Below are 26,165 nucleotides of genomic sequence, written 5' to 3'. Positions count from 1 at the left end.
AACCCACTCCAGTGTTCTTGCCTGGAAAATCCCATGGACAGAGGATTCTGGTGGGCTATAGCCCATGGGGTCACAAAAAGAGAGTTGGACATGACTTAGTAACTAAAACAACAACTGGTTATCTGATGGTGAATGCTGCCAATAGTGAAACAAATGAGCATCAGGAAATGAACAATAATGGCAAAAATCAGAAAGACTCAGACGTATTTATTTCAGTAAATTTGTTACAGGCGAATACACACAGATTTGTGATTTTTATATTGACTTCTAATTACTAAATTTCTGTTAAGAAAATTACCTCTATGAACACTGTGACTTCATGATACTCTATCACTAAAATATAATAAAAGTTTAAGAACCATTGGCCCCACCTCAATGAAATTTAAATTCTTTATATTTATATATAAAGTCCTCAGAATCACCCTACTTTTCCATTCTCATTTGTGCCAGTTACTACAACACACTCTTATAAGCCAGTTAAGTATATCTTGATCTTTCATGCCATCTCACCTTAGTACACAAGTTTATCTGAGAAGACTTTTCTTTCTACATCTCTGACTAATTCCATCTTTTGCCCACTTTGTTGATCTCCTCTGTGTCTCCACAGCAGTTTGTAATTTACCACAGATAATTATGATGTGTGCAACAACTATTTATGTATAAATACACTAATTTTAAAATTTATTGGTTCCTGCCAGTGATATTATTCTTCCCTCACCCTTTCATACTTCCTATTCATTTTATTCAACAATTATTTTCTGATTGTCTGCCATGCACAAGACCCTATTCTGGGAACTGATGATTCAGAAGAGATCAAAACATTTAAAAATTCCTACCTCCTTGCAGGTTAGAAGTAAAAATATATAGATCCTGATATTTGTTATACAGGAAAACACAGGACAGAAGGGTTTTCCTGGTAGTTCAGTAGTTAAAAATCTGCCTTGCAATGCAGGGGACATGGGTTCGATCCCAGGTCCGGGAAGATCCCACATGCTTCAGAGCAACTAAGCCTGTGTGCCACAACTACTGAGTCTGCATTCTACAGCCTTGTCCTGCAACAAAAGAAGCCACTGCAATGAGAAGTCCGAAGACCGCAATGAAGAGTAGCCCTGACTCCCCGTAACTAGAGAAAGCCTGAGTGCAGCAACAAAGACCCATCACAGCCAAAAAAAATAAAACAAAACAACAGGAAAAGGACAAGAAAATGCACAGAGGTTTAAATCTTAAATGTGTGGTCATAAAATCTGAAAACTGAATAAATACCCCAGGGAGGTGACACTGAGTCGTTTGGATATCTGAGGGAAAACTGTTTCCAAGTATAGGAAGGGAAAGTGCAAAGACCCAAAGATTGAAGCACAGTTATAACCCTATAGGTGATATAAGTTTGGATCACCCCAGAAGACACCATGGTATCTGTGACATGGCCTGGGTGTGTGTGTGTGTGTGTACACTCAGTCACTTCAGTCATGTCCAACTCTTTGTGACCCTATAGATCATAGCCCACCAGGCTCCTTTGTCCACAAGATTCGCCCTCCTCCAGAGGATCTTCCTGACCCAGGAATTGAACCCACGTTTCCTGCATTGCAGGCAGATTCTTTACCACTGAGCCACTGGGGAAGCCTGACATGTAGTAGTAATGGTGAAATCCATTGCAGCAATACCTTACTGTCACAGCAATTTCTTTCCGGTTCATCTGGCATTTCAGCATTTCCCTTAGTAGGGACAGGCCAGTTCAGGAATAAGTAAATTCCCTATGTCTTATATACAAAGTAATAGTTAGATTATTGGGGAAAAAAAAAAAAAAGCTAAGAATGAAGGCAAAAGTACTACTTCTCTGGTTTCCTAGTTGTATACTGTGATCTAAAACCTTGTCTCCTAAGTTTGTACTGCTTGTCCTTCAACCTGTTCATAAATCCACTCAAACATCATTCATTCAAGTCCCGTTTTTAAGTGCTCACAGACATCTACCCATTACAAAGACTATTCTAAAGCTGTTCTGGGATTCTTTCCAGATACTCCACATGTGTGCAAACACATTTAGATTTGTGACTCTACGTAATAATTGGTACCTATTTTAAAATGCTTATTTCCAGTATATACAAGCCATTCATAAACCTCATCACTGATGCAGAGTGTGTCATATTTGATGCAAAGGTCGGCAATTACTTGGAGTTCCTCTTTGGTATACACCTACACATATGAAAGGAAACAAAAGAGCAGAGCCAATTATTCAACGTGTGAGAGAATGATGGATCAGAAGATGCATAAAGAGTTCAAAGACTCACCTTGCCAAGGGGGTTATGTGGAGTATTTAGTATTATAGCTTTGGTTTTGGAATTAAATTTGCTTGCCAGTTCTTGAGGATCTAAGGTCCAGTCAGAACTAGAGCATTTTTTCCCATCAACAGGTTTCTAAGCATGAAGAATGAAGATGTGATTTAATCAGTTAATTCATGTTTGCTGTATTATAAATAAATAACCTAATAAGGAAAAAAAAAGTAGAGAAAGGCATGGCAAAGGTAACTTAATAGATAACTAACAAAGAAAAGAAACAAAAATAACTAAGATTTACTTCTGCCTTAAGAGCCCAACAGGACTTGAGTCCCATGCTCATACCTGTTAAATGGAAACATGAACTCTGTCAACATTAACAGCTGTAAAAGTGCCTAAATTCCTTCAGAGGAGCCAGCTATATGGTTACGGTTAACACGTCTGATTATGGTTAACATGTCTGATTCTATAAGGCTAATAGAAGATTCTGTGATTCACCCTAGTGTGTTACTTATTTTAATAAGATTTTTTAAAAAGATTTTTTAAACTATACTGTATTGCTAAAGATAAAAGTAGAGTAAAAAAACCAAAACACTTCATTCAGAATTGAGTAAGTATTTATTGAATACCCAGCACACACCCTAGGATTCCCAGGGGGTTCAATGGTAAAGAATCAGCCTGCCAAGCAGCAAACCCGAATTCAATCCCTGAGTCAGGAAAATCCCCTGGAGGAGGAAATGGCAACCCACTCCACTATTCTTGCCTGAAAAATCCCATGGAGAGGAGCCTGGAGGGCTACCATCTGTGGGGTCACAGAGTCAGCCATGACTTAATGATTACCAGCACATACCCTGCACTGTTAGTTACTGGGGACTAGAGCTATAAAAGTGAGTCAGAAATGGTCTCTGACCTGGTGGTGCTCAGTCAGTAGGGGAGATACATAACCACAAAAAATACTATTACATACAAGGTAGAAGCTGTTAGATACATGGCAAACATATGATGAAGTAATAAAAATCCCCCCTTAAATAGCTGTTACCTTCAGTCATGGTAGAGATATACAGTAAATCCCAAAATGTAATCAAAGTAGAAACTTTATTGACAACAAAGTAATAGGCATTTTCAAAACTTTTTAAAAAACGTAAATCATAGGGGCAGACTTACACATCTCAGGGGAACAAAAACAGGTGTTGCTCCAGCCATTCTCACCATGGACTCATAGCAGTCAAAGAAAGGCACTATCACTATGACCTGGAATCAAACCAAATAACGAATCAATCAATAATTAATCCATTTAACAAATACGGAGAAGGCAATGGCACCCCATTCTAGTACTCTTGCCTGGAAAATCCCATGGACGGAGGAGCCTGGTAGGCTCCAGTCCAGGGGGTCGCTAAGAGTCGGGCACGACTGAGTGACTTCAGTTTCACTTTTCACTTTCATGCATTGGAGAAGGAAATGGCAGCCCACTCCAGTGTTTTTGCCTGGAGAATCCCAGGGACGGGGGAGCCTGGTGGGCTGCCGTCTATGGGGTCGCACAGAGTCGGACACGACTGAAGCGACTTAGCAGCAGCAGCAGCAGTGTACGTACTATGTGTGAAGCACTATACAACATGCTGAGATGCAGCAGTGTACTTTGTCTTCACACACCTGAGTGAAAAAGACCTTGGGAACAAACTTGTCAGGAGCCTTAATTGGACCCCTTGATTTCCTAGGGAGCTCTGTGGATAGGCTTGCAGTGGTACCCTTCAAATCGTATGCAAAATTTTCTACATGCATAGGTTTATTTTTCTGGGAAAAGGGTCCATAGCTCTCATTACATTCTCAAAGGGATGATCTAGCCAAAAACAGTGAGTTTAAATTTCAAATTAGAAAATAAACAATCAGCAGCACAGCAAGACCAGAAGGAAAGAGAGCACTGCAGGGATTCTCTCTGTTATGGTGTAGTAATTTCTAAGTATCGTCCTGAGAGAAGAACAGGGAAGCCTGGCGTGCAACAGTACATGGGGTCACAAAGAGCTGGACATGATTGCGCGACTGAACAACAACAACAAAGACATTTCTTTTTCAACAACATCACCAAACAGAGAGAGAATGCAAGAAGACAGGATGCTACCGTTAATGTCTGATACCCACAATTTTCCTCCAGGTGACTTATATCTGGATTCTTTTTCCTAGCTCCTTTGCTCCTACAAGGTCCTGTAGGCTACTACAGGCTCTCTCAATCTACTCATGGCCTGTCTCTCAGGTCAGTGGGCCAGACTAACCTGTCCAGTTGGTATCTCTTCTGCAATATGCCAGTCTGGACCTAGTATCCCTGACTTTTTGCTTTTCTATAATGAGTTTAAACACGTGATTTATATTCATCGTCGACATTCAGTTTTTCTATCTTTTTTTACACGCAGCAATACTTCACAAACATTTAATATTATTTAGTTTTAATGCATTGTTTTAATGGCTATTTGAGAGTCTACTGAATTCTAGGATAATTTTATTATAGTTTGTATAAATAACAGTACAGTGAATTAGTGACTGCACAGTTTCTCCATTTTAGTGCTTGTTATTGCTAGACTAAAGAGTATAAACACCTTTTATGGTACTCTTTCTCTCTCTATATATATATATTCAAACTGCTTTTGAAAAATCTGCCAACAATGTATAATTTTACAAGTGTACACTTAAATTGAAGAAAGTAGGGAAAACTACTAGATCACTCAGGTTCTGACCTAAATCAAATCCCTTACGATTATACAGTGGAAGTGAGAAAGAGATTTAAGGGACTAGATCTGATACACAGAGTGCCTGATGAACTATGGATGAAGGTCCGTGACATTGTACAGGAGACAGAGATCAACACTATCCCAAGAAAAAGAAATGCAAAAAAGCAAAATGGTTGTCTGAGGAGGTCTTACAAATAGCTGTGAAAAGAAGATGCGAAAAGCAAAGGAGAAAAGGAAAGATACACCCAATTGAATGCAGAGTTCCAAAGAATAGCAAGGAGAGATAAGAAAGCCTTCCTCAGTGATTAATGCAAAGAAATAGAGGAAAACAATAGAATGGGAAAGACTAGAGATCCCTTCAAGAAAATTAGAGATACCAAGGGAACATTTCATGCAAAGATGGGCTCAATAAAGGACAGAAATGGGATGGACCTAACAGAAGCAGAAGATATTAAGAAGAGGTGGCAAGAATATACAGAAGAACTGCACAAAAAAGATCTTCAAAACCCAGATAATCACGATGGTGTGATCACTGACCTAGAGCCAGACATCCTGGAATGTGAAGTCAAGTGGGCCTTAGAAAGCATCACTACGAACAAAGCTAGTGGAGGTGATGGAATTCAAGTTGAGCTATTTCAAATCCTAAAAGAGGATGCTGTGAAAGTGCTGCACTCAATATGTCAGCAAATTTGGAAAACTCAGCAGTGGCCACAGGACTGGAAAAGGTCAGTTTTCATTCCAATCCCAAAGAAAGCCAATGCCAAAGAATGCTCAAACTACCACACAATTGCACTCATCTCACATGCTAGTAAAGTAATACTCAAAATTCTCCAAGCCAGGCCTCAACAGTGCATAAACTGTGAACTTTCAGATGTTCAAGCTGGATTTAGAAAAGGCAGAGGAATCAGAGATCAAATTAACAACATCCATTGGAGATCATCAAGAAAGCAAAAAAGAGTTCCAGAAAAACATCTACTTCTGCTTTATTGACTATGCCAAAGCCTTTGACTGTGTGGATCACAAAAAACTGGAAAATTCTGAAAGAGATGGGAATACCGGACCACCTGACCTGCCTCCTGAGAAATCTGTATGCAGGTTTAGAAAGCAACAGTTAGAACTGGACATGGAATGACAAACTGGTTCCAAATAGGAAAAGGAGTACGTCAAGGCTGTATATTGTCACCCTGCTTATTTAACTTCTATGCAGAGTACATCATGAGAAACGATGGGCTGGATAAAGCACAAGCTGGAATCAAGATTTCTGGGAGAAATATCAATAACTTCAGATATGCAGATGATAACACCCTTATGGCAGAAAATGAGGAAGAACTAAAGAGCCTCTTGATGGAAAGAGGAGCATGAAAGAGTTGGCTTAAAGTTCAGCATTCAGAAAACTAAGATCATGAAATCCAGTACCTTCACTTCATGGCAAACAGATGTGGAAACAGTGACAGACTTTATTTTTCTGGGCTCCAAAATCACTGCAGATGGTGACTGTAGCCATGAAATTAAAAGATGTTTACTCCTTGGAAGGAAAGTTATAACCAACCTAGACAGCATATTAAAAAGCAGAGACATTACTTTGCCAACAAAGGTCTATCTAGTCAAGGCTATGGTTTTTCCAGTAGTCATGTATGGATGTGAGAGTTCTACTATAAAGAAAGCTGAGTTCCAAAAAATTGATGCTTTTGAACTGTGGTGTTGGAGAAGACTCTTGAGAGTCCCTTGGACTACAAGGAGATACAACCAATTCATCCTAAAGGAAATCAGTCTTGAATATTCTTTGGAAGGACTGATGCTGACACTGAAACTCAAATACTTTGGCCACCCAATGCAAAGAGGTGACTATTTGAAAAGACCATGATGCTGGGAAAGACTGAAGGTGGGAGAAGGGGATGACAGAGGATGAGATGGCTGGCTGGCATCACCGACTCACTGGACATGAGTGTGAGTAAACTCTGGGAGTTGGTAACGGACAGGGAGGCCTGGGTGCTGCCATCGATGGGGTCACAAAGACTCGGACACGACTGAGCGACTGAACTGAACTGAACACTAAACTGCCTTTAAGTTTGTGTTGGTTAAATTCATGGCACCTAATTATCATCCTAGATTTCTACTTTTTACTATTTATATTTCCGGTTCAAGGCTTGTCTCACTGAGTTACAGGAGGCCCTTACATTCTAAAGTTCCTTTCTTTGTACTGGCCATCTAATTCACACTGAATATTTTCTACACAACGTGCTATGTTAGGCTTTGGGTATTGCAGAGGACAAGACATGAGCCAGGAATGGATGTTTTCCTGAAGTTCATTAGACTGTGAAATTCTTAGGGACTAAGATGACCCATCTTTGCAGCCCTGATGAGACACATCATGCCTGGTATGAAGTGAGAGCTCCACGAAGGAAAGGAAACGGGGGAGGCAGCGAGGTGGAACTGAGAATATACCTGACACTCTTCCCTGAAATTTCCTTATTTTTACAATGGAAATGATTCCCCTCTCTTTTTGACGAATATTTACCGAGCACTCGCTATTTCAACTGCTGGCTCTATAACAATAAACTAATTTTTCTGGAACTTAAATTCTACAGAGAGAGACATAATAAATAAGAAACAAGGAAGTAAATTAGATAATTTCAGATAGTAATAAATATTATAAGGAAAATAATAGGCCTATATGATGCAAAGTGATGTGTGTGGTTTCAAAATATTAGATAAGTTGATCGGTGAAGAAGAATAGAGAAAAGATGGCAAAAGGCTGAGCCTTGGGACACACCAACAGAGTGCAGAGAAGGAGGAAGCAGCAAAGGAGTAACACAATCAAAGCCTGAGCTGAAACTTTCAGTTACAGGAATAAAGGAAATTACATATATGAAAGTATGACTATACTTCCTTACCATGATTCCTTAAGTAACTTATTGTTTGGCAGAGCAGAGGGAATAGAGATCTAATAGAAAAGGTAACACAAAGTCACAGAGGTATCTTTCATAAAGGAGGTACAGATAAAGTGCTGGGGGGGTGGTGGTTCAGGACCTCCCTGGTGGCTCACTGATTAAGAATCTGCCTGCCAATGCAAGGGGACACAGGTTTGATCCCTGGTCCGAGAAGATCCCACGTGCCCTGGAGCAGTGAAGCTCCTGCGCCACAACTACTGAAGCGCCCTCTCTACAATAAGAGAAGCCATTGCAATGAGAAGCCCACACACAGCAACGAAGACTAGCCCCTGCTCACCATAGCTAAAGAAAGCCTGCACTGAGCAATGAAGACCCAGTGCAGCCACAAAATTAAAAAAAAAAAAAAAAAAAGTGCTGGCAGAGTTCAAAGAAGGGAATTAACAATACAGATCATGGCAAATATTCATTCCTCAGACTGGGCTTACCCAACACCTCTCTGGAGCTTTCTGGACCTATATTAGCAGAGTTCATCACTTCTTCCTCTTGTCACCATGGTAACTTACACATTCCCCACCACTGCCTATCACACTGCATCCTTCTGTATCTGTTTACAAGTTCATCTCCTTCACTAAACAGGGAACCTCTTCCACATAGAAACAGTCTTTTAAAAAAATCTCTCCCACATCGTCTAGCATATCCTCAGTAAATTTTGAATAAATGGAAGAGGTGAGTAAATATGAAAGCAAGGGTCCTGGAATGATAATGGGGAAGCAGGAGCAGAGCTACTGAGGTCAGTGCTGAAGTGGGTTTTATATCACTTCACTAAATTAAAAAGTCACTCAGTTGTCTTGTTATGCATCCCTCACATGGTGCTGCTAACAATACAGGGCACAAAAAGACAGTGACCAAATACTTGTTGATTGAGTTCATCTTCCCATACTACTGCTAGCCTCTTTTACCTGCCCTTATGTAAACAGGCTGTAAACAGAATAAACAACACGCAACAAAAGTGAATAAATCTCACAGACAAAATGATAAATGAGAGAAGTCAGACTCAAGAGTATATACTGTATATTCTATTACATCAGGTTAAAGAGCTAGTAAAATGAATCTCTGACAGAATACAGAAGACTGTTACCTCTGGAAGAATACAGACTAGGAAGGGGCAAGAGGGAGCCTTCCAGGTTGCTGGAAATGTACTCTATCTTCATCTGGTTTGTGGTTACAGGGAGACAAACATACACACACAAGTAAACATTTACTAAGTTGTACTTAACAGTTTTTTGTGAACTTGACTGCATATGTACTATATTTGAAAAATACTTAAAATAAGCATGAAAAAAGTGAAAATATAAAGGCAGCACGATAATGTTAATATACTTACTTCATCCCCCTCATCAATCAATCCTTGAATGGCATTAAAAAGAGATCCATATGCTCCTACTGTCACAAGGATTTCTTCATTTGGATTGATTTTATTGTGATAAAACTTTTCATATAGGCAGGACAGAGCTTTCACAAGTGATGGATGACCCTGTTGAGTGAAAAGGAAGAACAAAACCTTGAATTTAATTATGAGACCTACTTCTTTGAGATAGTTTGGCTCTGAAATGTTAAAAATTTTTTAACATTTAGGTTTTACAATTCTCTAACGTGTATTTTTATGGCAACAAATTAAAAACAAAAAAATCGTTCCCCTTATTTTCAGAAGGTTCCTGAATGAATGGTCATGATGATTTGCTAATGATTAAAAACTTCCCTATTAAATGACTGATTTTTGAATACAAAATTTCAAGGTATTAGCTTTGTTATCTGATATCTTGATATTTGCTTTTTTCTGCCCAGCGTCTGCATCCTCTTTTTGCTTTCAGTAACCACCTTGATTTTCAGTCATTTGCAGAAAATATTAGTAAGTGTCCAAGTGCAGGTCTTGTGACTTTGTTAGGAAAGCACCAGGCTCTGGAGTAATAAACTGGGTCAGGATGCAGGAGAAGAGGGAGATTGCTTAGCTATATCTTGGGTTACTGAGGTAAAAGAGTACGGCTCCCTCTAAGTTGTCCATCCCAGTTCATATGAAGAGAAGGCGGAATTTTTTTGTTAAGGATGTATTTACTTGTCGTCTTTTTATTTCTTTTGTAACAGTGGCATGTATGTCCCAGAGCCTCACCTGGTTAAAATCAATAAAAGTGAAGCCAGAGCACATTTTTCATATTTTGAAATTAGGAAGTAGTATAGTATTAGAGAAGCTGGTTGTAATTAGTAATAGAAGGTCAAAAAAAATACACAAATTGTTGAAAGAGCAGCAAGAGACAGTTGTCACCCCTCCCAGAAATCCAAAATTCTCTTTGAATTCATTTTAATAACAGGTTTAACAAATTCTAGCAAAGGGTGATATGAAAGCAACTATAAACACTATACATCTGCCCTTACAGTAATAAGGATTTGTGCTTAAATTTTTAAATTACAAAGTGACTCATGATTCATATAAGTAAAATTAGGCAAAAGATACATAAAGAAAAATTATCTTTCCTCAAAATCTCTTACCTCCCATGCCCTGAGGTGACCAACATCCACAGCCTGCTGACACCGCAACCCCATCCCCACTGCTACACCGATATAAACACACACACACATATATATACACTCATATATATTCACAAAAGCTGGAAAATATATGAACGATGGGTATAGGGATGTTCCAATAAAACCTTACTTACAAAGTCAGGGATTGGTTGGACTTGGCCCATGGACTATAGCTTGCCACTCCTTGCCATGGATCAATTTAGGGAGAACTGACACCTTAACCATACTTAGTCTTCCAATCTATGAACATCATATATCACTCCATTTATTTAGGTATCATTTAATATCTCTCAGCAAAGTGATGTAGTTTTCAGTGAACAAACGTTGTATATATCTTTAAAAAATCACTTCTAAATTTCAGTGTGTTTAGATATTATTGTAAATGGCATTTTAAATAATTTTACTTTTTAACTTCACTTTTAGTACGACAGAAATACAACTGATTTTTGTACATTGGCCTTGTGTCCCGAAGCTTTGCTCAATTCACTTAGTAAGTTGTGGTACTGGGAACTCTCTGGCTCTAGTAGGCATTGTAGCAAGAAGGATGAAGTTGGGCTGAGGCAGAGAGAAAGTAACTAGTTGGAAATAAATGATATTAATGAAGAGACCAGTGATGAGGCTGCATAAGTATGAAAGGAGAGAAAACATATCTCAAGTGAATACTCTCCTTCCTTTGTTGCCATGGGAACCCCATCTTGGAATAGTAGTAAAGGAGGGGCCGAGACAGGACTGTGGAGAAGCTGGAATTAGGGGACAGCTTATCCTCAGATATAAGGGCAAGGGTGGGGGTTCCTTTGCCCATCAGGTTAGGATAGTTGGTTCTAGAAAGCCAATTACAGAGAAGTGACAGAAGTATATTCACACACAATACAATACAAAATACACACTCACACCACACACGGTGCTCATATACTTACAAAGCCCCGTGTGTACTGATTCAGATTATCAATTGCTGCAATCTTGGATAATTCTTCCTTTACATATACAGGAGGGGATATATCTGGAAGGCCTTGGCCAAGATTCACAACAGAAGGGTCTGCAGCCAGTTTGGTAAATTCAATCCTAAGATAAAAAAGACTAGTGTTAGTAAGAACTATGATTACAAAGTTAGCCTTTTATACCTCATAGTCTTATAAAACTGAAAAATAAGATTTAGTCTTATAGATCAAAATAAAATTAATGAGTTCAAGACAATTTTACCATCTACAAAATGACTTTGTCTAGAAAAATGAAGGTTGAACCAATAAACTTAATGTTTCTTACAAATCTCAGTTCCATGATGCCCATATTTTAATCACATTTTTTTTTCCTCAACCATCTGCTGCTGCTGCTGCTGCTGCTAAGTCGCTTCAGTCGTGTCTGACTCTGTGCGACCCCATAGATGGCAGCCCACTAGGCTCCTCTGTCCCTGGGATTCTCCAGGCAAGAATATTGGAGTGGGCTGCCATTTCCTTTTCCAATGCATGAAAGTGAAAAGTGAAAGTGAAATTGCTCAGTCATGCCCAACTCTTAGCGACCCCATGGACTGCAGCCTACCAGGCTCCTCCGTCCATGGGATTTTCCAGGCAAGAGTACTGGACTGGGTTGCCGTTGCTTTCTCCGGCTAAGTTCTCTCATTAGAGAGTAAAGCTAAGAGGAAAAGTTCATGCATTAAGAAGGTAAGTTTCACAAGGTCATCACCCAATTTGTCCCTTTCTCTGTCCATTTCCAGTGCCTAGCACAGGGACTGGCACATTGGCTAAGAGAATAAATAAGTGTATGAATCATTACTTCCATTTCCAATGAATGGATGCAAGAAAACTTTACCCAATTATTATTGTTCACTGTAAGGTACTCACCATATATTGCTATCAAGGCCTTCAATTCGTTTTGCATTTTTGAATCTCAAAGACATTTTCTGAAATATATAAAATTGAAGGGGTTTTAGAATTTTTTTCATCAAAAAATAATGCCAGAAAATCATGGGCAACTATTTCTCTTCACTACTGGCACCATAGAAAAAGCAGTACCATAGAGAAAAATGTTAGATGCCATTAAAAAATCCCCAAGAGGAATTCATCTCCCATCTACTGTTCTAAATAAATCAATTTAAAGGCCTGAAATGTACTGAAGAGAAAAATGATGGTACTAAAAAGAAGTCAGTTAAAACAATATCTTGAGTCATGCTCTGAAGATCATTTTAGGTCAGGGGTATCAACACTTTCTCAAGTAAGTTCCTTATATGACATACAGGAAGCACCAAAACAGATGGTTTCAAGACTACTCAATAAGGATTTCTAAATAATAGTAATAATAGGTAACATTATTGAGTGTGTACCAGGCACTATTCTAAGGGTCTTAAGTAATTAACTCCGTTAATATTTACAACAACCCCACGTTATGGTTCTATCACTAGCCGTAATTTACACATGAGGAACGTGAGGTACAGAGAGGATAAGATCAGGTAACTTTACATCTGCCCAAGTTCATGAAAGCAAGTAGCATTTAAACCTAAACAGATTCAACTCAAGATCTGAACCCAGGTAGTCTGACTTCAGAACACATACTCAGCACTGTTTCCGCACACTGCCTTTTGCAGAAGACATTCTAAAAGAGACTACTAGAATGTTGCCTTTAAAAAAAAAAAAGTATATCAGACATTTAGGTCAGGTCTACTCACATTAAGCAAGCTTGACATATTAAAAGCTAAAATTACAGCAAAGCATTCAATTTTTTAGTTCTTTAAGATTCTAAAAGGAAGTTTACATTATCTCTCAGAAGCATGGAGCTATCTTTGATTTCATTGTTAATAAGCTGCTGAAATAAAAAATGATTGGCAGCATTTTTGCAAAGATTTTCTTAATAGAATAGTAAAGTAATTTGAATTCAATCTAGAAGGAAGATAGTGATAAGTTATTAAATAGACCATTGTTCTCATTCTATTCCAATAATGGAACCAAGAAATATACCTTTTTGTTTTTCTCACATATTTTTTTTTAATCTTTGAAACTCCACTGAAGTAAATCACATGCAGATTCTCCAGAGGCTAATGTGCCTTCCACAACGGCATTATGATTAAGTGCCCACCTGAACATGATGCTATTTTAGAGACTACAATTATAAAACTAAAAACGCCCAGAAAGATAAATAGAAAAAGACTAACTTTGCCGTGCTGCGTGGCAGGTGGGATCTTAGTTCCCCAGCCAGGGTTTGAATCTTCACCCTGCATTGGGAAGGCAGAGTCTTAACCACTGGACTGCCAGGAAAGTCCCAGAAAAAGATATCTCAACAACTGTCTTTTTCCATCTCTAAGAAAAAAAAAAAATTTAGTATTTATTTAGTTAGCCTGCACCAGGTCTTCCATCTTCTTTGCGATACTGGGGATGTTTAGGTGTAGCACATGAACTTTTAGTTGCAGGATGTGGGATCTAGTTCCCTAACCAGGGATCGAACCCAGGCCTGGTGCATTGGAAGTGTCTTAGCCACGGGACCACCAAGGAGATCCCTCTAAGAAATTTTTAAATCTTAATGATTTATTCAGCATGTGCCTACAAAGTAAAGATTCATACATAGAAGTAAGCAGAGTCTATAGTAGATAATTTAGACTAAAAAGTCCAATTTTACCTAAATTATCTAGATAAAGTCAAAATGCATTTCAGATTTAATTTTCTTTAAAATTTGTGTCTAGAACATTCTGATCTATCAAATATTCTATAGTCTTCTCTCACAAGGTTCATATGTGATCCTTCCTCCACACAACTGAGCTTTCTATACAAATGTTTCTCAGTCCTTTTTTTTCTTCTGGTCACCACTTTCCAATCACAGAGACTTTTTAGACATTTTTTCTAAACATGCCTCCCCATTTCTCTCATTAAATGTAAAGGAATAATATTTTGTCAGACAGAGTTGAGCTTTGGATGATCAGAAAACACTGCAATAACCAAGATTGCTTTCACCTGCCAATCAGCATTTTCTCCCCCTTGGGGGCAATAATGCCCCTGTTAATAAGGCATGCTCTTCATTCAATCTAATCCCTGGTTTCCACAACCTTGTCCCTTCACTCCACTAATTCCTATTCCACCTGCCACCTTCAGTTCTCAAGTTAGACTCCGTTTCCTCCAGAGACCTTCTCTGATTCCCCAAGTCAAGGTCAGATGCTCCTCTGTGCTCCCATGACACGGAGTATCCAGCATTTACTACAAAGCATGGTCTTTTTTATCTGTTTGCATTTCTGATTTTCGTCCCTTAGACTGTTAAGTCCTCATGAGGACTACTTATAGCTTGTTTGCACTGATGTGTGTATTAATTGGATTTTTCTATACGGACAGAACCAATAGGATGCACATATATACAGTGATTTATTTTAAAGAATTGGCTCTCAAGATTGTGGGAGCCAGCAAGTTCAAGCCCTGCAGAGCTCCAGCCAAGGAAGAGCTGGTGTTGCAGCTGAAGTCCAAAAACAGAGACAGAATTCCCCCTTCTTTGGGGATCCTCAGTCTTTTTCTCTACAAGTATCTCTTGACTTCCTACTTTTGCATTCCAGTCCCCTATAATGAAAAGGACATCTTTTTTGGGTTAGTTCTAGAAGGTTTTGTAGGTCTTCATAGAACCATTCAACTTCAGCTTCTTCAGCATTACTGGTTGGGGCATAAGCTTGGATTACTCTGATATTGAATGGTTTGCCTTGAAAACAAAGAGAGATCATTCTATCATTTTTGAGATTACATCCAAGTACTGCATTTTGGACTCTCTTGTTGACTATGATGGCTAGCCCACTTCTTCTAAGGGATTCTTGCCCACAGTGGTAGATATAATGGTCCTCTGAGTTAAATTCACCATTCCAGTCCATTTTAGTTCACTGAATCCTAAAATGTTGATGTTCACTCTTGCCATCTCCTGTTTGACCACTTCAATTTGCCTTGATTCATGGACCTAACATTCCAGGTTCTTATGCAGTATTGCTCTTTACAGCATCAGACTTTACTGCCATTAACAGTCACATCCACAACTGGGTGCTGTTTTTGCTTTGATTCCATCTTTTCATTCTTTCTAGAGTTATTTCTCCACTAATTGCCAGGAGCATATTGGGCACCTACCGATCTGGGGAGTTCGTCTTTCAGTGTCCTGTCTTTTTGCCTTTTCATACTGTTCATGGGGTTCTCAAGGCAAGAATACTGAATTGGTTTGCCATTCCTTTCTCTAGTGGACCACGTTTTGTCAGAACTGTCCACCATGACCCATCTGTCTTGGGTGGCCCTACATGGCATGGCTCATAGTTTCATTGAGTTAGCCAAGGCTGTGGTCCATGTGATCAGACTGGTATTGTGGTTTTCATTCTGTCTGCCCTGTGATGGAGAAGGTAAGAGACCTATGGAAGCTTCCTGATGGGAGAGACTGACTGAGGGGGAAACTGGCTCTTTTTTTGATGCGCTGGGCCATGCTCAGCAAATCTTTAATCCAATTTTCTATTGATGGGTGGGGATGTGTTCCCTCCCTGTTATTTGACCTCAGGCCAAACTATGGTGGGGGTAATGAAGATAATGGCGACCTTCAAAAGGTCCCATACATGCACTGCTACACTCAGTGCCCCCAACCCTGTAGCAGGCCACCACCGACCCATGCCTCCACCCGAGATTCTTGGACACTCACAGGCAAGTCTGGGTTAGTCTCTTGTGGGGTCACTGCTCCTTTCTCCTGGGTCCTGGTGCACACAAATTTCTGTGTGTTCCCTCCAAGAGTCTGTTGCCCCAGTCCTGTGTAAGTTCTGGCAGCTCTATGGTGGGGTTAATGGCCACTTCCTCCAAGAGGGCTTATGCCACACCCAGGTCTACTGCACCCAGGCCCCTGCCCCTGCAGCAGTCCACTGCTGACCCGTACCTCCTCAGGAGACACTCAAATACTGTTCTGTCTCAGTCTCTGTGGGGTCTCTGTGTCCTGGTGCGCACAAGGTATATTTGAGCCCGCTGAGCATCTTTGGGGGGTGTTAGGGTGGGCCCTAATCCAACACCAATGGTATCCAAAAGAAAAGGGTAAATGTGGAGACAGAGTGGCACACAGGAAGAATGGAGCCTGAAGGTGAAGGTAGAGGTCAGGGTGATGCTCCTGTGAGTCAAGAAACACCAAAGACTGTCAGCAAATCACCAGAAGCTGGGAGACAAGTACGGAACAGATTCTTCCTCAGAGCCCTCAGAAGAAACCAACCTTGCCAACACCTTTATCCTGGACTTCTAGTGTCCTTAACTGTTCAGTAATACATTTTTGTTGTTTAAGCTACTTAGTTTGTGCTACTTTGTTAAGGTAGCCTGAGGAAACAATTATAGCAGGGAAAAAGTAAAAGATACCCAACAATGCCCAGAAATGTCAAGATTCAGCAGTAGGGGCAATGGTCACTGTCTGAGAGTTATTGTCCAGATTAGGTCCAATATTAGGAAAATAAAATAAACCTGAAATACTATCAGAGATTAAACAGGAGCCCCCGTTGTACAATGGAACATCTATAGGGCCTGTATCATTTCTGGACAGCTAACTTCACGAAGTGACTTCTGTTCCCAGATAGATGAATGCCTGGTATACATATACCGAATGTTACATAATAAATGCAAAGCTGCTGGTAAAAGCAGTATCTTTTGCTGTTAATGTAAAGCTGAAAAACTGCAGTTCTACAGAATCACCACTAGGTGCCACTCTTGGCAGAGATAAGAAACAGCTCACTGTTAGTCTGTAAAGTATTTTCTGTACCTGTCAGAACAGCTCTCACCAGGAACCCTGGTGCTCTACTGGTGGGACTGCAAATTAGCACAGCCACCATGGAAAATGTTAGGAGGTTCTTTTAAAAATGAAAAATAGGACTACCATACCACATTCATATACGTGTGCACGCTCAGTCCCTAAGTTGTGTCTGACTCTTTGGGACCCCATGGACTAGCCTGCCAGGTTCCTCTTTCCATGGGATTTCCTGGGCAAGAATACTGGAGTGAGTTGCCATTTCCTCCTCCAGGATATTTTCCCAACAGAGGGGTCAAACCTGCATCTCCTATCACTGAGCCACCTGAGAAGCCCCAAAACTAAAGCCGCAAGTCACCTATGAGTATTTACCTGAAATAAACAAAAGCACTAATTTGAAAAGATATACGTACTCCAATGTTCACTGCATCATTATTTACCAATGGCCAAGATAAGTGTCCACTGATAGATAAACCTCAGACATGCAGATGACACCACCCTTGATAGAAAGTGAAGAACTAAAGAGCCTGTCGATGAAAGTGAAAGAGGAGAGTAAAAAAGGAGGCTTAAAGCTCAACATTCAGAAAACTAAGGTCATGGCATCTGGTCCCATCACTTCATGGCAAATAGATGGGGAAGCACTGAGAGACTTTATTTTTTGGGCTCCAAAATCACTGCAGATGGTGACTGAAGCCATGAAATTAAAAGACGCTTGCTCCTTGGAAGAAAAGTTATGACCAACCTAGACAGCATATTAAAAAGCAGAGACATTACTTTGCCAACAAAGGTCTGTCTAATCAAGGCTATGGTTTTTCCAGTAGTCATGTATGGATGTGAGAGTTGGACTATAAAGAAAGTTGAGTGCCAGAGAACTGAACTATGGTGTTGGAGAAGACTCTTGAAAGTCCCTTGGACTGCAAGGAGATCCAACCAGTCCATCCTAAAGGAAATCAGTCCTGAATTCATTGGAAGGACTGATGCTGAAGCTGAAACTCCAATACTCTGCCCACCTGATGCAAAGAACTGACTCATCTGAAAAGACCCTGATGCTGGGAAAGACTGAAGGCAGGAGGGGAAGGGGATGACAGAGGATGAGATGGTTGGATGGTATCACTGACTCAATGCACATGAGTTTGAGTGAACTCCAGGAGTTGGTGATAGACAGGGAGGCCTGGCGTGCTGCAGTCCATGGGGTTACAAAGAGTCGGGCACAACCGAACTGAACTAACTGATAGATAAATGGAAAAATAAGATGTGGTATGTGTAAATACACACACACACACACACACACACACATAGAATATACTCAGCAATAAAAAAATAAATAAAATCTTGTCATTTATAACAACATGAGTGGATCTAGAGGGCATTATACTAAATGAGGGTTTTCCCTGGTGGTTCATATGGTAAAGAAAATATATGCCTACCAGGCAGGAGATATGGGTTCGATCCCTGGGTCAGGAAGATCCCCTGGAGAAGGGAATGGCAATTCCTTTCAGTATTCTAGCCTGGAAAACTTCACAGACAGAGGGTACAGTCCATGGGATCAGACCGAGAAAGACAAATACCCCATCTATATGTGGAATCTAAAAAAAAAAAAAAAATGAACAAAATAAAAACAGTTTCATAGACACAAAGAACTCCCAGAAGGGAGAAGAGGATAGGTGAAGGGGATGAAGAGGAACAAACCTGCAGTAATGCAGTAAATAAATCATGAGGATGTCATGTACAACATAAGGAATATGATCAATAACATTGTAATAATGTTGTATGGGGACAGATGGTTACTATACATTGTTGCGATCATTTCACAATGTATACATATGTCAAATCATAATGTAATATACTTGAAACTAACACAATAGTGTATGTCAAATACAGCTCAACTTAAAAAAAAAAAATGTCTATTGCAATGGTACTGGAATAGGAAAGTTTGGAAAGAAGAAAAAAAAACTTAACCCATTATCCTAAGACTCAAAGATGCTCAGGTCAACTGTATATTATTTGAGGGTCCTGACTGGAAGATCTGATGCATTTAAGTGGGATAGGACAAATGTAGAAAAAAAAAAAAAAAATGGTGAGCTCAAAGTGTGAAATCAAGGTGGCTGATAACTATGACTCACAGGGTAGTCAAGTGTAAAACAGAAAGAATGCAAGAAAAAGCCAGAAACAGAAATAACAGAGTTAACGGATGGAGAGGTGAAGATAATAACCAGGCATGAGAAGCAGATGGATTCAAGTATTTTAAGACTAGGCTGGACCAGAAAGGAAGCACCCATGCAATGCATACCGCTTAGTGTGACGCCAGGTTGCTGGGGTAGCCTAAAAATCTATTATCTTTTAGATCTATGGGTTAGTTAGTCACGTACAGATGTGAGAGTTGGACCATACAGAAGGCTGCACTGAAAAATTGATGCTTTCGAACTGTTATGCTGAAGACTCTTGAGAGTCCCTTGGACTGCAAGGAGATCAAACCAATCAATCCTAAAGGAAATCATCCCTGAATACTCACTGGAAGGACTGAAGCTGAAGCTGAAGCTCCAATACTTGATTTGAAGAGCTGACTAATTGGGAAAACCCTGATGTGGGAAAGATTGAGGGCAAAAGGAGAAGAGGGTGACTGAGGGTGAGATGATTGGATGGCATCACCAACTCAATGGACATGAGTTTGAGCAAACCCCAGAAGATAGTGAAGGACAGGTAAGCCTGGCATGCTGCAGTCCATGGGGTCACAAAGAGCTGGACACAACTTAGCGACTAAACAACAACTATGGTGATGACACAATATCATTTGCCTTCATTTCTTAGCACTTATACAACTTCCTCAGTGTCTTTTGTTTAAACACAGATCTGTTAAAAAAAAAAAAAAAAAAACTTTGTGTCTTTCCCTTTGGAAAGATTAATTTATTGACACAGTACAAGTTTGACAGTCCATTAGAAATTTGGTTGTTCCCCAATATGACTTAAAAAAATAAAACAAAATCCAACAACAACAATAAAATACTTGGTTATGCTCTTTCCTAGCTTAGAAAATGAGAAGCAGACAAATGCAGAGATGCTCTGCTGCTGCTGCTAAGTTGCTTCAGTTGTGTCTGACTCTGTTCGACCCCATAGATGACAGCCCACCAGGCTCCCCCGTCCCTGGGATTCTCCAGGCAAGAACACTGGAGTGGGTTGCCATTTCCTTCTCCAATGCATGAAAGTGAAAAGTGAAAGTGAAGTCGCTCAGTCGTGTCAACTCCTAGCAACCCCATGGACTGCAGCCTACCAGGCTCCTCTATCCGTGGGATTTGCCAGGCAAGAGTACTGGAGTGGGTTGCCACAAAACTATACAAATCAGATCTCTTAGTTACAGAGACAGAAACTCAATCTGAACACTTCAGGGGAAAAGCGAAATTTCTTGGAAGGCTCATGTTACCATGAGATGGTAATTGGTGCTGCCAGACTCAAGGGTAACATTGAAACCAGAAACTTAATCTTCATCAGGGTTCCGCTTTATCCACTTTTCCACACAATCTCAGCCCACTTTTCTCCACAAGAAACAATACATGTTTAGACTTCCCAATTTCACCACCATAGCGTGACTGAGAGCTTTCTCTGGTGCCAGTCTCAAAAATCCTAGGGAAAAGCACTGAGTGGCTTACCTTTGGCTAATGAATCATGGCCTTTTCCCCTGCCTCCCTCCCATTTAAAAAGTACTATAATAAAATGCCTGTCAATACAATGATGAAAAGATGAGAGAGAGCAGTGTGGAGGAAGATCATGACAGAAATGGGGATGCAGTCAAATGATAATTTTTTTTTTTACATACTTAGAGCACAGACTGGGGGATGCCACTAGCTTGTTATAAAATCTCCAGAGACTCTCCTCAGTCCATGGAATGTACCTCACATTCCAACCTGGCATTCAAGGCCCTTAATCCCTTCCAGCCTTCTCTCCCCCTGCCCTGCTGTTTCATTCACAGTGATGCAAGCACAGGACCTCTTGCCACTCTAATTATCTTCAGTGTGTTTCTTTTCACTTGCTTGCAATCAAGTTCTTTCCTCTGTTCGAGATGATCTACTTAATAATCCCCACTATGCTTGGCTCAGAAACGACCTTCCCAAAGACATCTGCATCCTAATCCTTGAAATCTGTGAATGGTACCTTATAAGGTGATACATATCCTTACATCCTTGCAGATGTGATTCAATTAAGGATCTGAAGATGGGGAGACAATTTTGGATTATCCAGCTGGGCCCTAAATTTCATCACAGGTGTCCTTATAAGAGGAGGCAGAGGTAGATTATACACACACAGAGAAGGCCACGTAAAGATGGATCAGAGACTTATTTGGAGATGCCGGCCATGAAGATTAGGGTGATATGGCCATAAGACAAGGAGTTACAGCAGGTATCAGAAGCTGGAAGAGGCTAGGAATGGACTCTCTCTAGGGGGCTGGGGGGACTGTAGTCCTGGTAGTAGCTTAATTTTGACTCAGTGGATTCTGATCTTGGATTCTGGAGCCTAGTACTGTGAGAGTAACTGTCACTGTAATACAATCAAGTTTGTGGTAATTGTTATAGCTGACAAGACAGACCTTAGATTGAACATCTAAGCAATGTTCTCAGATTCTAAGTAACTTTTCCTTCCTCTATTCTCCCTCTGACCTCTCTCCTCCTCATCACAATTTCTATGGTACATGTGTAATGTCTGTTCTCAGGTTTTCTTTTAGAACCTGAACTGTGTCTCATGTATTATCTTTCAGGTTGCCTAGAAAAAGAGTACACATATATCTGTATATGTATCTATATATTTATATTCAAGTCTTAGATTCTCAGTAAAATATATTTATTGAGTTATCAATAATTTTGCTTGGGAATATACAGTACAATGATTGAAGACACTGACAGTGTGACTAAAGAAAATTACCAAACCCTCCAAGGCTGCATATTCTTACCAGTAAATTGGAGAAAACAAAACAGTGCTAACAATATACAGTTGTTACAAGGATTAAATGAGATATCATGTAAAGCACATGGTGATCACCTAAAATGTTTATTATTATTGCTTGACTTAAAAATATATAAAATCTATTATGATATTATAGGAGATCAGATATGTCAACCCAACCCATGCTACTTTGGCATAAGGATCATTGTGAAATAAAGGAAATCGTGAAGAGGCACACACAACAAAGGGTTTCCCTGATGGCTCAGCAGTAAAGAATTCGACTGCAATTCAGGAGATTCAGGTTTGATTCTTGGGTAGGAAAGATCCCCTGGAGGAGGAAATGGCAACCCACTCCAGTACTCTTGCCTGGGAAATCCCATGAAGAGAGGAGCCTCGAGGGCTACAGTCCAAAGGGCCACAAAGAGTCTGAAGTGACTGAGCATACACACATAAGAAAACGTTTGCCCTCTCCCTTCCACCTGGATGAACAGGACAATTCTTAATCACCAGAGATAACTGTAGACTCTCATCAGCTGAGATAGCACCAGACTCTATAAGACAAACCTTGTTAATGTAACCCCTGTTTTTATTCCTAAACTCTTTTTCCTTTGTCGAGTCCCTTCTCTACAAATCTACTGTTCTTTGTTAAGATGCTATTTATAAGCTCAATTTCTAATGACTCCTCTGAGGTACTAATTTCACTGCATTCTCCTGTGTGTATACACAACATGTATGATAAACACTTTTTGTTTTACTCTTGTTTTAATCTTTCTTTTCAGTCTAATTCTTAGGGCCTCAGTCAGAAAACCTAGGATAGAGGTAAAAGTTGATTTCCCCCTCCCCTATAATATCTTTCAGTAGGCTCAAATACCTCTTAAATAGTTGCCAGGTGAGTCACAAAATTAAAGTGTTTACAACATGTTATTTTACAGAAGACTTTTATTTAGAGTACATAAATACACATTAAGAATAGACAATTCAATAAGAAAGCAAACAATCCAGTTGAGAAAGGGCAAGAATTCTGATAGTCACTTCACAAAAGGCATATGAAAGGCCAAAAGGCACATATAAAGATGCTCAACATCATCAGTCATCAGGGAAATGCAAATTAAAACCACAATGAGCTTCCACTAGATACCCATCAAAATGGCTAAAATTATAGATACTGAATGTTGACAAGGATGTGAGGCAGCTAGAACTCTTGTACAACCTGAGACTTGTACAACCCTCGAAGAAATATGAAATGATACAACCACTTTGGAAAACTGCCTAACAATTACTTTAAAAACAAATATAAAGCTACCACACAACCCAGTGATTCCACTGTTAGGTATTTAAACAAGAGAAATGAAAACCTATGTCCACACAATTACATGTACTCAGTGTTCATAATAACTTTACTCAAAATAGCTAAAACCTGGAAATAATACATAAGTCTATCAACAGGTGAATGAATGGTTAAACAAACAATCCATCCATACAATAGGATTCTTTTCACCAATAAAAAGGAATGAGCTCAAAAAACAACACGGGTCACTTTAAAATCATTATGCATGTGAAAGAACCCATACACAAATGAGTATATAGCACATGATCCACTTAGATAAAATAACAATTTTTAAAAAGCAAAATAATCTATGGTGACAAAGAGCATATTAGCAGAGTGACAAACGAACTATGAAGGAACATGAAGCATCTTTCAGGGGTGATGGAAATATTCTATATGCTGATTGTGGCAGTGGCTTTATGGTATATACATTTAAAAATAATTATTGAGTTGTATACACTATGGTTTACTGTGCCATTATAAAGCTGATTTTAGAAAGCTGACAGGGTAGTTTCTTAGAAAACTAAAAATACTCTTACCATACAATCTAGCAATCACTCTCCTTGGTATTTACCTAAAGGAGTTGAAAAATTAAGTCCATATAAAATCCTAAACACTGATGTTTATAGCATCTTTATTCATAATTTCTAAAACTTGGAAGCAACCAGGATAGATGAATGGATCAGTTGTGGTACATCCAAATAATGGAATACCCTTCCATGCAAAAAAGAAATGAGCCATCATGCAAAGAAAAGACACTGAGGAAAATGCATATTACTAAGTGAAAGAAGCCAATTTGAAAAAGCCACATGTGTTATGATCACAAATGTATACATTCCGGAAAAGGCAAAATCAGACAGCAAAAGGATTAGTGGTTTAGAGAACTTAAGAGGGAAGGAGGGATGAATAGGTAGAAGACAGAGGATTTTTAGGGCAGTGAAACTGTTCTGTGTCATACTGTAAAAATGGATTCGTGTAATTATACATTTGTCAAAACACACAGAACGCACAACACCAAGAGTGAACCCTAATGTAAATTATGGACTTTGGGTGAACATAATGTATTAAGGTAGTTTCAATGTTTGTAGCTAATACACCACTCAGGTGAGGGATGTTGATAGTAGGGGAGGCTATGCATGTATCAGGCCAGGGGATACATGGGAACTCTGTACTGCTCAATTTTGATCTGAAGCTATAAAGGCTTCCCTGGTGGCTCAGCTGGTAAAGAATCCACCTGCAATGTGGGAGACCTGGGTTCGATCCCTGGGTTGGGAAGATCCCCTGGAAAAGGAAACGGCTACCCACTCCAGTATGCTGGCCTGGAGAATTGCATGGACTATATAGTCCATGGGGTTGCAAAGAGTCAGACATGACTGAGCAACTTTCACCTACTTCACTATAATGCTCTAAAACATACAGTTTATTAAATTTTTAAAAAAATTAAAAAAAAAAAGAGCTGCCAGGATATTGTTAAATCATTTCCTCTTTCTCCCTTTGGACAAAATGCTGCCCAAGTAAGCAGACACTAACAGAATTATCTCACAGATATTAAATGTTTTCTAAGATATGGCTCTCAATTTAAAGAAGCAGACAAATTACATTATTTTGCTACTAAATGGCATAGGGAAATAACAAAATGTTTCTGTAACAGAAAAACTGAAAGTGGAAATGAAAAGTAAAGACATAGACTTAAAAGACTCAACATGATATAAAACACTTATACAGGTTACCCAGATTCAATAATGATATCAAGATTTGCCTCATTTGCTTCATCTCTCCTCCTTTTCCTTTCCTTTGGCACATATCTATACAAAATATTGATATTCTCTTGTATAACTTCAATGTCATCATCACACTAATAGTAATTCCTTAATATCATTTAATACCCAATCCACCATATTTCTCTGCTGCTGCTGCTGCTAAGTCACTTCAGTCATGTCCGACTCTGTGCGATCCCATAGACGGCAGCCCACCAGGCTCCCCCGTCCCTGGGATTCTCCAGGCAAGAACACTGGAGTAGGTTGCCATTTCCTTCTCCAATGCATGAAAGTTAAAAGTGAAAGTGAAGTGGCTCAGTCTCTAAATGTCTTTAAAAATATCTCTACATTTCTGTTGATTGGATCAAGTCCCTAAACAAGGTCCATACATCATTCTGGTGGTTGTGCTTTTTAATGTTCTTTTCATCTCAGAGCAGTCCCTCTGAAATACGACCCACCCCCACTTTTTCCCCATGCTACTGACTTGTTGAAGAAACCAAGTCAGGAATCAAACCTGTGGTTACGACCCACATCTTGGATTTGTTTGCTTTTCCAATTCATCATATAATCTGGTCCTCAATCCACTGTATTTCCTACAATTGGAAGTCATGAGGCCTGCACTTACAGTCATTAGATTACATTCTTTCTTGAGCAGACGGAGCCAGACGTTTACAATGCATGCCAGAGCTAGAAAGAGATAAATGTGGTATTTTGACCTTGGGCAAGATACTAAACCTATTTAACCCTCCACATGTAAAAAGGATTATAGCAAATCATAACATGAAGAATTTTGTAAATAAAAAGTGAAATAATAAGGGGACTGGATCAAGATGACATGAAGCTCAACTCCCCTAACAAACACATCAAAAATACATCCACATGTGGGACAATTCTCATGGAAGACTAACTGGAAACTGACAAAAGAATACCTATACAACCAAAGCTGTAAGAAAGATTTCCATCTAATGGGGTAGGATGGAAAA

At 39.5% G+C, this 26,165-nt stretch overlaps 1 protein-coding gene across 12 annotated transcripts in view; it reads right to left on the bottom strand.

Moving 5' to 3' along the window:
- KYAT3 (kynurenine aminotransferase 3) overlaps positions 1 to 26,165 on the bottom strand; it is a 60,324-nt gene that overhangs the window by 23,424 nt on the left and 10,735 nt on the right. For 5 of the 12 annotated variants that reach the window (XR_001496846.3, NM_001075370.1, XM_015464368.3 and 2 more), the window contains 6 exon segments: positions 12,303 to 12,361; positions 11,382 to 11,526; positions 9,266 to 9,415; positions 3,435 to 3,521; positions 2,286 to 2,411; positions 2,070 to 2,190 (listed from right to left, as the gene is read on the bottom strand). Coding sequence is in view for 11 of the 12 variants with exons in the window: in NM_001075370.1 (NP_001068838.1) it covers positions 2,070 to 2,190; positions 2,286 to 2,411; positions 3,435 to 3,521; positions 9,266 to 9,415; positions 11,382 to 11,526; positions 12,303 to 12,361 (688 nt within the window). In the remaining variant the exon portion in view is untranslated. 12 annotated transcript variants of the gene reach the window in all.

Source organism: Bos taurus, chromosome 3, assembly GCF_002263795.3.
Source record: "Bos taurus isolate L1 Dominette 01449 registration number 42190680 breed Hereford chromosome 3, ARS-UCD2.0, whole genome shotgun sequence".
NCBI lineage: Eukaryota > Metazoa > Chordata > Mammalia > Artiodactyla > Bovidae > Bos > Bos taurus.
Note: the sequence above shows the minus strand (reverse complement) of the source record. Positions and strands in the feature narration are given on the sequence as shown.